Source organism: Leptonotus elevatus, chromosome 15 (genome assembly GCF_054856555.1).
Source record: "Leptonotus elevatus isolate MCC_2025b chromosome 15, RoL_Lele_1.0, whole genome shotgun sequence".
In the NCBI taxonomy this organism is placed as follows: domain Eukaryota; kingdom Metazoa; phylum Chordata; class Actinopteri; order Syngnathiformes; family Syngnathidae; genus Leptonotus; species Leptonotus elevatus.
The window spans coordinates 4,585,514-4,599,653 of record NC_141253.1 but is presented as its reverse complement, the minus strand read 5'-3'; the positions used below and the strand labels follow the sequence as shown (position 1 = coordinate 4,599,653).

Here is a 14,140-nt window from a genome sequence, read left to right as displayed (position 1 = left end):
ATACATATACGTGGGCAGCGCTTTAATGTGTCGCTCAAGTCCAACAAATGGTGGTTGGAGGGTAACATCAAATCAGTCACAAAACAGTAACAATCATCTTTGTAACACTAATGTACATGTTTTTAAACTAAGAAGAGGTTTTACTTTGCTAGCAATACAGATACAGTCCTCGCGTAAACAAACAAACAAAAAAAAAAAGATTACGTAAAAGTGTGAGAAAAAAAGTCCAAATCTAACATTTTACTATATTGATAACTTGCCAGTAAGACTGGGCAATATGGCTTTAAAAATGCTTCCCCTAAACTCCCATTTAATAGAAAAAAATAAATACTTATCTCGCAACATACGCGCAACCGAGGTTACTTAAACCTTTGAAGCCTCGTGGAAGAGGGGGGAAATGAGTTATATGACTTAGCAGAAGTGACATCTAACTAATTGTTTTGGCCATGGGTAGACACATTTAGTTATATGATGTTTATTACCCGTTTTAGTTGAAAACATAAGAAAATAATACAATAAATGAAAATTCTCCTCCATGTCTGGATCCAAATTGATGTCCACAAAATGTTGTCTTAATGTAATATTAATTTGCCTGCATTTTGACTCTGCGTGATAAACAAGTCCAAGCCATTTTCAGTGGTTCTGTGCTGTAATTACTGATTTAACATCATGTATTTTGCAAATGGTGGCCCGAGAAAGCCACCATTCTAATGTGCCGACCTTTCCAGCCCAATCTGTTTTTGAAGCCACTCGAAGGCTCTTCAGCTAAAACAACTTGTTTCAGGCTCTCGGCATTTATATTTGACTGTAAAATTAATCTAATAGTCATTCCCAACCGCTATGATCATCAGGTGTGACATGGGAAATAAAAATTGATTTGAGATACAAGTGTGTTGAGTTACAAGTGTGGTCAGGGAACAAATTAAACTTAAAATTTGTGACATTTTTGTTTGGTGGTGTGCCGTGATATTTGTTTTTAATGTAAAGTGTGTCTTGGCGGGAAAAAGCTGATGATAACAATAATTACCAAGTTGGATTTTTTTTTTAAATAATGAAATTCATCATCAAACAAACCCAAGATTGTTAGCTAAGCAAATGCTTTTTGGAAAAAGCTGTTGTTGCTAAGCAACAAGCCGAACTCCGGTGGAAGAATTGTAAAACATTTTGTCCTTTCGATTTCTAGAAGAAAAAAACAATAACACACGCCGCTGCGATGAGGGATGCCTGCCTGACCAACAGTGCGGCTTCACCCCAGGAATGCCCCGTCCGTCATGTCCAGGTATTGCCAACACCTGTAAAGCGGTTTCCATCACAGAAGTGGTTGATCGTATGCTTAGCCTTAAGATGACTTACGGAAAGTGAGACTGCTAACTTTGGGGTGTGGAAATGCAATCTGCTTTTTATTTATCTTTTTAACCTTACTGTTAATTAATGGATGGATGATTAAGTGAGACTTCAAAGGCCAACAGGTGCATGTTTCCGAAGGAACTTGCACAAATGTGTTGGAATCAAATCAGCAGCTCTCATCATCATTTCAATTGAGTGTAAAGATGATGTAGTACTGTGAAAATAGTTGACTAAAAGGTCCATTGATTTTTGTAATAAGAATAACATGCTTTAAATAAAAAAAGTAATTAAAAAAACGTTTATAATTTTTTTTTTTTTACAGCTCGGAAAATGTCTAGGAACATTGCAGTGAAATGATAACCTTTTCTTGTTACTATAGTTACTAATGTAAGCCTCCTGGCTGGAGGTGGAAATTGATGCACCAGATTTACAGACAGATGTACTCGACATCCAAATACGGTTGGTTCAAAAGTATCAGTAGTAATCTCAGCCTCATTTATTTACCCGATCTGATAATCTGAATCAAAAGAGGGTTTATATATTTTCATTAAGAAATATTGACTTGAATATTTTACCGTAACATCAAACAATTTTGGAATTCCCATTAGTGGTATACATGTTATGTTTCATTTCTGTTATGTTGGGATACCTGGACCCAAAAAGTAAAAAACTAAATAAAATAAAAAACCCTGATGTAATCTTCATCCAAATATATCTAGACCTAACTGCATCCTGCAATATAAAGTCACCCTCTAATTTGGAAACAAAAGTGTATGTGCTATCGATATTACATTTATAAAAAAAAAATAGTGCAAAGACTGGAATGCCACAGGTGGGTGTTGTCATTCCTCTGTGTGGTTGCGGAACACTTGGCCGACCTGGGGGTCCATCACGTTGAAGAAGTCCCCTCTTGACGTTAGGGCGTCAAACCCTGCAGGGTGAATCCACACCGTTGAGAAGTCGTGGAAACTTGTGAGGATGATATCCACAGGTGTTCATTACCTGTGTCGCAGGCCCTGCTGCTTCCGAAGACGTCCACTCGCATGAGGTGGCTGGACTCGGCCCGCGTTGACGTCCCGTCGTAAGGAAATAGCGCCGACATCCGCCCTGAGAGATCTACAAGCATCCAGGTAACATCTTCATTTATCTCACACACACACACACCAGGGTTATTATAGTTTGGGAATTACACACACCAGGGTTATTATAGTTTGGGAATTTTCATTTTAGTTAGTTTTTATTTTATTTTATTTTTTTTAAATGTAGTTAGTTTTAATTAGTTTTCAGGGTGGTTCGGTTAGTTTTTATTATTTATAAAAAAATGCTTAGTTTTAGTTTAGTTTTAGTTAGTTTCAGTATTCATTTTTGTTTAGTTTTTTAAAAGTGTATTATACTTGTGCGCAATATTTAATAAACACCATGGTAAAATGAAAAAAGTAACTCATTTCTTACCTAGTGTTGCATTCCGTCATCTGAAGGCGCTTTTCTATTGGCTGCTGCTCGATGACGTCACTTCTATGTGACACGCTTGCAAACGTCCTTATTCCGGTTAATTAAATAAATCTACTTAAAATCACATTTAAAATCATCGCAAAGGCTCATGCATTAAATTAATTACCAAAGACTAAAACAAAGGACATTTTCGCTATAATTATAGTTAGTTTTAGTTAGTTTTGTAAATAAAATGTAGTTTCAGTTAGTTTTTTTTTTTTTTAAAAGCATTTTCGTTTTCATTGTATTTTGTTAACGAAATTGTTTTTTGAAATGTATTTTTTTTTAGTTTTTTTTGTGTTCGTGTTCGTTAACTAAAATAACCTTGTCACACACTCAATTAGAAGTAATTTCCAGTTTACTAAGGAACATTGCTTTAATTATTATTCTTTCAACAAATGAAGCACTTTTTTGGGGGCCTCAATAAGTCCCAAAGTCAACAATATTTGCAAGTAATTATATCCTGGTAGACATGCATGCACTTTAGTTCAATTTAAATCATTATCTACCTGTGTACATTTTGGGAAAATAATCACCCAAATATGCACTGAAATTGGGCATAATTTGACATATTCCTACGAGATTTCCCTAATTTGAGCCCCTATAAACAGCCGACTGCCACTAAACTGCCACGCTCTTTTGCCTAATGAGTGCGCTAAAGTTTGATGATTGAGGATTCACAATGCAAAAAAGGAGATTTCAGGGCATCATTGCTCACAGCTTTAATTAGCCACTGTGATGCAAAGAATTCCTTTTCTAACCCCGTTCTTCTCACAGTGGTGCAAAATGATCTTTTTTTTTTTCCTTTTGACACCTTACCTGTCAAACCTATGCAAGATGCTGGGGTATTGTCTATTTAAAGGTACACAGAATTGAGACACTTTATTCTCCACCTGCCTCACTTCATCGTCAAGATATGCTGCCATGTGACAATAATCTGCTCAAAACAGATTGTTCAAGCGCCACCCACGCAACCGCTAATAAGCTCTTCACATGCCAAACTTACACTTTAACCTTTTCTTTGGCAGCGCGCCATGGACTTGTTTTTCACTGCGCTGGTGATGATGAGCTTCCACGAATTTACCTGGGCTGTGGTCCGCTGCCGGCTCGGTGGGCCGACCGGGCTGCACGGATGCGCCACTGGGAGGATGCAGGAGACGCGAGAGTGGCGGGCACGGATCAGTGCAGAAGAGCTGGCCAGGGGGAGGATCAACAAACCTGAAATATCACAATTATGTATGTAAATACTCATACAATACATCCATATATTTTCTATAGTGCTTTAAAAAAAAAAAAAGATAATAAATATAAATAAATATTATAATAATAATAATAATGATAAATAATTAAACACAAATAAATAAATAAATAAATAAAATAACAAAAAATAAATAAATAAATAAAATAACAATAAATAAATAAATAAATAAAATAACTAAAAATAAATAAATAAATAAAATAACAAAAAAAAATAAAATAAAAAAATAACAAAAATAAATAAATAAATAAAATAACAATAAATAAATAAAATAACAATAAATAAATAAATAAATAAAGTTGAGTATTACAAACGCAGACCCAGACAGCCTCTTGTATGTTTCTCATATTCAAAGTGGTGTAGGCTGAAATGCCAACATTTCAGACAGACACAGATGTGCAGTCATGTGACATCCCGGCTGCTTTTGATTGGTCAAATATGTTCACTCGGCGACAAAGTGTTCCTGACATTGCACAAATTCTGGATAAGCACCAAGCGATCCCACAAAACAGCAACGAGGATTTTACAATTGATTTAACATCCAAGAAGTACTTACGGCACAGGCCTCACGCTCCCGCTGTAGTTTGAATGGTATTTTTTTTTCTTCTTTTACATTTTACGATTCACTTATCAAATTCCTCGGACGCTCCCGTCGGTGGCTATAGCATCCTTTTAATGGCGCCTAGTCTAGACCAATGAAGCGAGGCGAGCTCTGCTTTTACGGGCTGATTGTCTACCCAGAATCCTGCAGTGCGGGTTCAGGGCCTACTGCTGCTCGGAGGACAATCGTAGCCAGCGAGGAGCCATGAAGCATCTGCTCGCTCTGACACAGAAATCCTGCATACGACGGCCTTGGAAGCGCTTTAAAAGAAGGCAAATTGGCTTCTCGCGTATTCCAAAATCTGTTTTGTTTTTAAATGAAAGCAATATGACGTTTAGAATGGAAACTTTTAATTAAATTAAGTAAATAGATAGAAAGCACTAAAACTATTTGAATGTGATCAGTTTATTTTTGACACAGCCACATTACATGTATGGATTAGGATTTTTTTTTCTAATAATATGTAATCTTGTTAATTGTTTAATTCGTAAAAATTTAGCATAACATAAAACAATTGTTTTTATTACTCTAGTGCTGGATCTCATTACATTGGCTAATGAATGCGACTCTGCCATGATACTCTATTTTAGTTATTTGAAATAAAAATGTTATTGTCATATTTATAATGTAAAAAAGATTTTAATAGATTTATAATATATCTCATTACATTGGCTAATGAATGCGACTCCGCCATGATACTCTATTTTAGTTATTTTAAGTAAAAATGTTATTGTCATATTTATAATGTAAAAAATATTTTAATAGATTTATAATACAAAATATATTTACAATATAATATAACCCATTATAATACAACATCTAAGTACAAAATAAAATGCTATTTAAAGAACATGCCATTGTGATTGTCACCTGTGATTGTCTCGCAAGGTGCACATAAGAGCTGAGTGAGGTTTGTGGGGGGAGTCTCCTCCCTGGGAAGCAGCTGAGGGGGGAAAGAAGGACATCGTACACTTAGAGTGCAGCCAACGGCAATGTAAGTCTAATGGATAGTGTATAAATATCTGCTAGGAATATGTGTGGGGTGGGGGGGGGGGGCATTTTACATACATGAGTATAGCTCTTGAGAGGCTGTGGAGGACGCTATCGAGTTGTTTCTTTTGGCTGGTGGAGAGAAGCTAGGGTGCAAATGGTGGATGGTTAAACAGTCTGTCAGAGGCTCTTGGGTCACATCAGCTGTGGATTTCATCTAAGGAAAATGACACATAATGGACATTAGCACTGTACCATTACTAAAAGCATGTACAATGGATATGAATAGTCTACACACCCCTGTTCAAGTGCCAGGTTTTTGTGAGGTAAAAATAAATGAGACAAACTATTTCAACCATTCATTTGGCCTATAAACTGTACATCTCAACTGAAAAAAAAAAAAGGCAAGTACAAATAATGAACTGAGTTAATGTGTTTGCACAAGTGTATAACATCCTCCCCCGGATAACTGAGGACGTGGCTGTGTTCAGAATGAACCATCCACATTCAAACTCATGTTAAATGGTCGTTAGCGCACACCTGCCCTTATTTAAAGGGCCTCTGATAAACCCCAGATAAAGTCCAGATGGTCCAGGATGCATTTTATCATGGGTGTGTAGACTTATTACTGTATATCCAAATATGTACTGTATATATCATCATGATGAAATGCATGCGTATGACCCTAATTCCTTATGTTTGTCCCAACATGACATCCCAAAAAAGTCTTAAGGAAGCTATGCCCAAACTTGAACAGAAAGTCGGCTATGAATGTTGGAAGCAGCCATTGTGGGCAAATTTATGGGCTTGTACTTTTAACAAACTCTGACTAGAGAGTTTGAAACCAAATGAAGCCAACTTTTTCGGATGGATGGATGGATTGCAGACAGGCAGACAGGCAGACAGGCAGGCAGGCAGACAGGCAGACAGGCAGACAGGCAGACAGGCAGGCAGGCAGACAGGCAGACAGGCAGACAGGCAGGCAGGCAGACAGGCAGACAGGCAGACAGGCAGACAGGCAGGCAGGCAGACAGGCAGGCAGGCAGACAGGCAGGCAGTCAGTCAGACAGGCAGACAGGCAGACAGGCAGACAGGCAGGCAGGCAGACAGGCAGACAGGCAGACAGGCAGACAGGCAGGCAGGCAGACAGGCAGGCAGGCAGATTAATTTAAAAAGTTAGTTCAAAAAGTAATTAAAGAGCTTGTTATGTGGGAAGCTTTATCAACCACAGAGGTTGTATCTATGGTGACAAAAGGAGTAGTTTACGACCTGCTGGCTCCGTTAACATGCCGTAGGTGGATGTTTGAACAAAGAAGCATTTTGATATTTTCAGCAATATGTTTAAAGAAAATGTAAAATTTTTGGTTGCTATGGTAAAGTTTCTTTGCAGCGTTGGGTGCAGAGAGCATGATATGGATAATTCACTCTACCACAGTAACACTATGCACTGAAATGAACAGTATGTTGACTTGACTTGATTATTTATTTTTTTGACTGTATAGGTCAAATAATAATAATAATAATAATGCATCAGATTTATATGGCGCTATCTCTTATTTCATTATTCCATATAAAAGAGGTTCTATAATTAAATAGAAAATAGATGACAAGTTCAGTGGTGGATTTCTTTTTCTTATTTGGTATTTTGGACCCCCCCTTGAAGAACCCTTGATTTAAAGCATGCACCCACCCGCTTCCTACCTTTTTCCGTAGCTGCCTCTCCGCAGCCGAATGGGACTTGACGTGCTTCCTCAACGAGCTGGGATCAGTGTAGCGCTTTGCGCAGCCCGGCACTTGGCACGCGTACGGCTTCTAAACGCAGACATCGAAATCTGATTGGAGACGTTTACGTTGGAAATGCGCCACTCACTGTGTCCAGGTGCGTGCGCTGGTGCTTGGCTCTGTCACTGGAGTTGCTGAAGGCCTTGAAGCATCCTGGATGCTGGCAGGGGTACGGCTTCTCCCCCGTGTGGCTGCGCAGGTGGATTTTTAGGTTTTCCAGGCGGGAGAAGGCCTTCTTGCAGCCCTTGAACTGCGAGGAAAGAAAAGAAGAGGAGTGACGCTTTAATCATGGTGAGGTATTTCTCTTGCATGCATTTATATATTTTTTTTGATAATCTCACGGAGAAGGACCTCAGCCGCTTTTGTCCTCCTTTGAGGGTAAATGAAAGCTGTGAGCGTGCTCGCTGGAACTCACCATAACACAGCCTGCTTGGCCTTGATGTGTGGGTGGAAATGCAAATTATTATAAAAAAAAAAAATCAAAAAATTCTTAAAAACCTGAAATTTATGTAGTCTCACACTGAAGCATGAAAACAAGCAGTCATTGCTAAAACACTATCTTTCACATAATGAGTGTTAAATATGCAGCGGACTGATTCTTTCGTGCTTTTATTTATTTATTTTTAACCATGATGTGAAGCCATCAGTCCTGATGCAGCACCGTCGCGCACATTTAGCACTCATCGTTTCATCGTAGCAAATCACAGTGCGAGGAGGCGGTCAGATGTTACTAATGTTACGGGATATTTAATGTCAATTTAAAACTCCAAATGAGCACATTGCCTCATTTGTTTAAACGTGTGCTTTGCTAGTACTGTCGAGATACCAGCAGAGAGCAGTGTTTCTACACATGGCGGTGTTCTGCCTGTATTTTCGGTCCAAATATTTGCACATGATCATCTGCTAAATAAACACTTCTCAGACACAACATTAACACAATGAGATTCAATAGAGCTGTATCAAAACATTATGCCTTTGTAAAAAAAAAATAAAAAAAATAAAAGGTTTTGAATGGGGCAGCACAGTGTACTAATGGTTGGCACGTCTGCCCCACAGTTCTGAGCTTCTGGGTTTATTCTTACTTCTGGGCTCCTTGATAATTAATCATGAAGGGCCACCAAAAAATGTTTTCCAATTTGTGCAAGGAAGGCTGGAGTACCCGGAGAAAACCCACTCGAGCACAGGGGAACATCTAAAGCCCACGCAGAAAGAGTGGAGCAGAAATTCGAACCTAGAACCTGAGGCAGACTTGCTAACTACTAGTGCTGGTTGCATCATGTTTCATGTCTTACAAACAGGATGAAACTAAGATTACATTTTTTTTTGCAGTGTCATGTCATCTCGATGAGCGCATACACCAAATATGCGACTCAGCAAAGTTTTTCAATTCCAAGTCCAGATGTTTACTCTCTGTCTTCCTGTTCGCAGGGGGTTGGAATGTCCTCCACGTTTAGGCCCGATGGAGGAAATACACAGAGCGTGTCCTATTTTGTTATTGTGTGGATTCCTCGCATACTCTCACCGTTTGCTCATTTGTTATTCACTAATCGCACGACTTCACTCGCTACAAATTCAGAAATAATAGAAGTACTTCATTCACAACGTTCACAGTACGGTATTCTTAAAAAAAAAATTGACATTTCCATCGCTTTCTTAAGCTTAAGTGAGAGTTATTATCTTTTGTTAAGTGTGTTTAAGGGAAGAAATCCCTAAAAATCAAGAAATCAAGAAAAAACAAGGTATTCCAAACAATTGGTGTGGTGGTTCAAGCCTCATATAAATCATAGCGACATCCGCAAATAGCTGAGCCAGTCCAGGATTATGTTATGTTCGCAAACAGCATCAAACAAGTGATACCGTTGCAGGTACAAGTTTGGGCTTGTTCTTTATGTTCACGCTGAAACATGAGCAGACTCCATTGTTCCCAACTGCTTCTCGTTTCCATACCGCACATCGAATTCGGCACCTGCTACTCATTCGCCAACAGAAACCACTGAGCTTTTAGCATAGTCTTGCATGAGATTTTAACATTTTAGCATCCAGCGAGAATCTCCTGCTAGGTTATCCCAAAAAAAAAAATGTGCCGAGAAAGGACTGCAGTGTTGATGTAATGTATAAGAAAACTCATCAAAGTGCAAATCAAACAGTGACAGAGACCAGCAGTAGAAATATGACAATTTGCACACCACCCATCGCAACAGCAGCAGCTTGGAGCAATAAGTGAATATTTTCTCACAAAAGGTCGCCAGCCGCGACGCACGCTGTTAATAATTGACTCGTTGATGGCGGACGCATGAAGCGTGTCTTGGCCGGAGTTGTGCGTTATTCGTCTGCGTCCTATGTAATTTCCCAGTGGGGAGTGAGCGAAAAAGACACGGGGGGGGCCGGGGGGGGAAGGAATGCAAAGTGGGAGTCTCGACAATGGGAAATATTTCATGGCACATTTAAGAAAATATCAAGAGAAAAAAAGGTTTGCAGCATATCTGAATGAAACTCAAAACAGTCAGAATGGCATTCGGCCCAGCGCAACTAAGGTTGAACTGTGGAAACAAAAACATAAGTGGAGACACATTTGTGTTTGGTTGTTTGTTAGCGGGCTACGTTCTGGCTCACGAAGGACAAGTGGCATTGATGTGTTTTGAACGGACGAACTGTGACATTTTGATTTGGAATGTCTCATGTCACCCCATTGAGGACTTTTGTGGTTGACCGGCAACTTTGCCCCAAGTCTTCCGAGATCCGTTTACCTAGCGACCCTAATGAAGATTAGCGGTATAGAGAATTTGAATAGATGGTTTACCGTGCACTTGTTGGGCCTCTCTCCCGAATGGACCCTCATGTGGATCAGGAGCTTGTAACGAGCGTTGAAAGGTTTGAGGTTCCGAGGACAGCCCGCCCAGTAGCATGTGAAGTCCTCGGCCTTGCTCTGGTCCACGTGAAGCTTTTCTATGTGCTTCACGAGCTCGTCCTTTTGGTCATAGACGGCGCTGCAATTCGTCCACAAGCAACAGTGGGCGCCAAAGTCCTCCGATTCGCCCTCTTCTTCCTCCAGCATCGGAATCTGGGGTAAAAAACTGATGCCATGCCGGGGTAGAACCACGGAACCCTGATTGAGATTGTCTTGAGGCCTTAGTTTGTGGTGACTTCTGGAAAGGTGGAGGTGTCGGTGGGAGTGGTACGGTGGTGGCGGTCCCCGAGGGACAGTCGCTTCTTCGCGAGGAAGCGGATCTGACTGCAGTTCTTCTCTACAGGTTTCTGAAATCTTTCCCAACGCATGCGCTTCCTTTGAAATTGGAAGGCACTGTTGTTCCACGACCATGTTCGCCATCTGACTCTCCAGAGCCCCGCCCTCTTTCAGAACCTTCTTATAGCTGCACTCGCCTGGTGTAATCAGAGCTCGTGACGAGTCCGGCATAGCGTAGGGATGAACGTGGGAGACGTAAGAGCCCCTCACACCCAGGAAGTGGCCATAGCCCTCGGACTGGCCAGGCGAGATTGTAGGGTGGGAGGCCGGCGAGCTATTGATATATGCCACGAGGGACGTGGGCGAGGTGCGTATGATGGAGTTGAAATCAATTCCCATCACATCGGACAACGGCGACATGGAAAGAGCTCTCTTCTTCGCGTTGTGCTGTCTGGGGCTTCCGACATCAGCCATGAAAAGGTACGAGGGCAGGGAGGCTGGCGTGCTGGCGTCGCCAGAGGCCTCCGTGCCCGACATGGCTGTGCCGGGGGGGAGGCAGAGTTGCTCACTGGCGGAAGACGGTGCCTGACCCAGAGGGGGAAGGACGCGGTAGCCAAACGGCCATTCGTTTCGTCCGCTAAACACTGATTGGGTTTCAAACAGACTAAGGGTGGTGGATGCCAGGGATTCTCTGGACAGTACTGACCTGAAACGACAACATTGTTCTGCACTTGTAGGCTTAATGAGGCTGGTGATGTTGTTGCCTACCTGGCATCCAGAGGTGGGTGATAAGACGCCACAACATCGTGTTGATGATGACCAGGGACAACCGACATTGGAACGCTGGTTACCGTGAGGTTTGAACCGGCAGGATGTCCAAGAATTTCAATGGCAGGTCTGGAACCACCACTACCTGCGAGACAAATGTAAAATGTGAGAATTTTTGACGACCTTGTGATCAAAGTCAGCAGAGGCCAGATTTTTGTCGGGTTTTTCCTAATATGTTTTCCTGAGCGTTTATTTTACCCTGTGAGTGTGGAGGGTGCCAAGAGTGACTTTACCTCTCTGATCTGCTTGAAAAATGGTTGGAACTCAGAGAAGGTAAATCCAGATCCAGAAAGTAAAAACTCTGTCACATTTTGGCTTTAGTCACCAGTTCTTTTGTGGCTAAAGCTAAACTGTGGCAGAGTTTTTTTTATTTTATTTTTTTACTTTCTGGCTCTGGATTTTTTACCTCTGGGTTTCGACCATTTTTCAAGCAGATCAGATAGGAAAGATCCCTCTTGACACACCGCACACCACAGGATAAACGAAAACATCAGTTATTCTGTGGCAAGGTTTTTACTTTCTGGATCTGGATTTGCCACATCTGTAAGAACCAACAATTTGTATCTCACAGTAAGAGCAGTAAAAAAAAAAAAAGTAAAGTAAACTTGGGTATTGGGCCAAATTGAAGCATTTCCCTCCGTTGTGACCAAAGTAAACAAAGACCAGATTGTTTTAAGGCTCCGAACGATCTGAACCGGTTACTGCTTCAGTAATCAAGTTTAATCCACATACTTTGATATGCAGGATTACAGGGGTACTAAAAGTGGGTTACACCCACAGATAGACCCGAATCAAACGCTAGACTCTGCCTGGAGAAAGTTAACCGCCAGACCTCCAAACAAATATAAATCCTACGTGTTTGTTTTTAGCTCCGGAATTTCCCTTGACAACCTGAGCAGCCGCAGACACCTTCAGCTCTGTTAATCACTAATGAGTTGTTCGGCTCGTTCCACCTTCCCCACCGTGCAAACTTACTTTAGGGAGCAGCTTCATGTTTGGTTAATTATCAATAAAAAAAATTAAAAAAAAGAGACCTAGAGGTCGGACAAGATGACCGCATGGGAGAGCAAGGTGAGAAGTAGGTGGCGGTTGATTACATATTTTCATCCTGGAGTGTGTGACCCGGGTTGGAGACTTCAGGTGAGGTGAGGCAGCTTGAGAAAAACGAGGATTTTTTTTTCTCCCAAACCTGCTCATGACTTCATCGGTATGTTAAAGACAAAACAGAGGTTGTGGGGCTGAGGTTTGTTTTAGGGATGTGGGGGGGGGGGGGGGGGGGGGGGGGCGAGCTTTTTCTTCTTATTTATTTTCTTGGCACATCACACATAACGATATCTCCACTAAAAATCATTGCAAATTTAATATTTACGATGGTCGGCCTGACCATTTTTCCGAGCAGATCAGGGAGGAAATATCAATCTTAACACACTTCACACCACAGGTTATATCACCCGAGATAATCTTTCTGTAGCACACCTGCACACGAACAATATCTTCACCGACAATCATGAATCCCGCTTTAAACCTGTTGACCTCACACCTAAGGATGTGCCGTCGTTAATATTGAACAAATTCAACATTTACGATAAACGGTCTTTAGAGCGGTAAAACCAACTCTTAACAAACCAACGCACCAAAGGATAACCATTCAGAAAAATATTTTCACAATAGATCACAATGGAGGAAAAAATGGTCAAATCAGTACATATTGGATAGGTTTAACATTTTCTTCCCCCAATACTTTTCAGAGCAGATCGGGAGAGAGAGAGAGAGAGAGAGAGAGAGAGAGAGAGAGAGAGAGAGAGAGAGGAGAGAGAGAGAGAGAGAGAGAGAGAGAGAGAGAGAGAGAGAGAGAGAGAGAGAGAGAGAGAGAGAGAGAGAGAGAGAGAGAGAGAGAGAGAGAGAGTGAGAGAGTGAGAGAGTGAGAGAGTGAGAGTGTGAGAGTGAGTAAAAAACAAAACAAAACAAAAAACACTGTTAACATACCCCACAAATCAAAGGAAATTACTCAGGCTAATCTTTCCGCGACATCCAATAATCACACCTTTGCTGACATTCATCACAAGGCAGAGAAAAATATTAAAATTTGGCCCGATCGTCAAAATGTGCGTACCCGCTTCAGTATTTAGGAGTGTCCGCACTATAGTTACCTTTTTGGGAAGAGCCTCCTTGGATGTCGGCGTCTCGCCGGAGCAGCGACGCTGACGGCTTGACGTCCTGCTTCCCATTTGTCAACACCTTCCTGCGGAGGCTCAGGCTCGGCAGGGTCACGGGGCCGCTGTCGCTCACTTTGTTGGCACCCGAGAAGGGCGGACCGCCCCACGGAGGGGAAGCCATGGGCACCTTGACGGTCTGGGACCGGTGCCCTCGCATCTTCCCCAGCGACGGGGACACGCCGCATGGCGACACCAGGAGCTGGCAGCCCTTTCCGCTCATGGCCCAGGCTCATGCGGATCTTTTAGGTTAGGCATGTTGTTTTTTGTCTCATACCTGCCAGATGAAGAAGAAGAAGAAGAAGAAGAAGAAGAAACCGAAAAAAAAAGTAATATTAAACCAGCTTGGTTGACTTTTGGACTTGGATCACTCTTGGCACGCATTTGTGTAAAATCCACCTATTCATACATTTTCTTGTCCTCATTAGTCTTTTGGGCGGTCTGGG

General features: G+C 41.4%; 1 protein-coding gene and 1 long non-coding RNA gene across 2 annotated transcripts in view; one reads left to right on the top strand and one right to left on the bottom strand.

Moving 5' to 3' along the window:
* LOC147161659 (uncharacterized) overlaps nt 1-14,140 on the top strand; it is a 31,067-nt gene that overhangs the window by 344 nt on the left and 16,583 nt on the right. Inside the window, exons 2-5 of the long non-coding RNA XR_015097210.1 lie at nt 1,184-1,279; nt 2,361-2,477; nt 3,867-4,074; nt 7,567-7,760. This is a non-coding gene — a long non-coding RNA (uncharacterized LOC147161659). The remainder of the gene's footprint in view (nt 1-1,183; nt 1,280-2,360; nt 2,478-3,866; nt 4,075-7,566; nt 7,761-14,140) is intronic.
* Nucleotides 1,688-13,920, bottom strand: glis3 (GLIS family zinc finger 3). The gene is made up of 10 exons (XM_086096205.1): nt 13,632-13,920; nt 11,422-11,566; nt 10,270-11,359; nt 7,558-7,719; nt 7,389-7,499; nt 5,766-5,904; nt 5,568-5,640; nt 3,923-4,056; nt 2,350-2,463; nt 1,688-2,278 (listed from the first exon to the last, which is right to left on the bottom strand). The coding sequence occupies exons 1-10, from the start codon at nt 13,915-13,917 to the stop codon at nt 2,190-2,192; spliced, it is 2,343 nt and encodes a 780-aa protein (XP_085952331.1). The 5' UTR covers nt 13,918-13,920; the 3' UTR covers nt 1,688-2,189.

Excerpts from the sequence above, each read along its gene's own strand:
- glis3 (XM_086096205.1), bottom strand. The coding sequence starts at position 13,917 with ATGAGCGGAAAGGGCTGCCAGCTCCTGGTGTCGCCATGCGGCGTGTCC. Across the intron at positions 5,905-7,388 it reads AGAGGCAGCTACGGAAAAAG|ATGAAATCCACAGCTGATGT; the intron begins GTAGGAAGCGGG and ends CATTTTCCTTAG. Across the intron at positions 2,464-3,922 it reads GGCAGCGGACCACAGCCCAG|ATCTCTCAGGGCGGATGTCG; the intron begins GTAAATTCGTGG and ends GGATGCTTGTAG.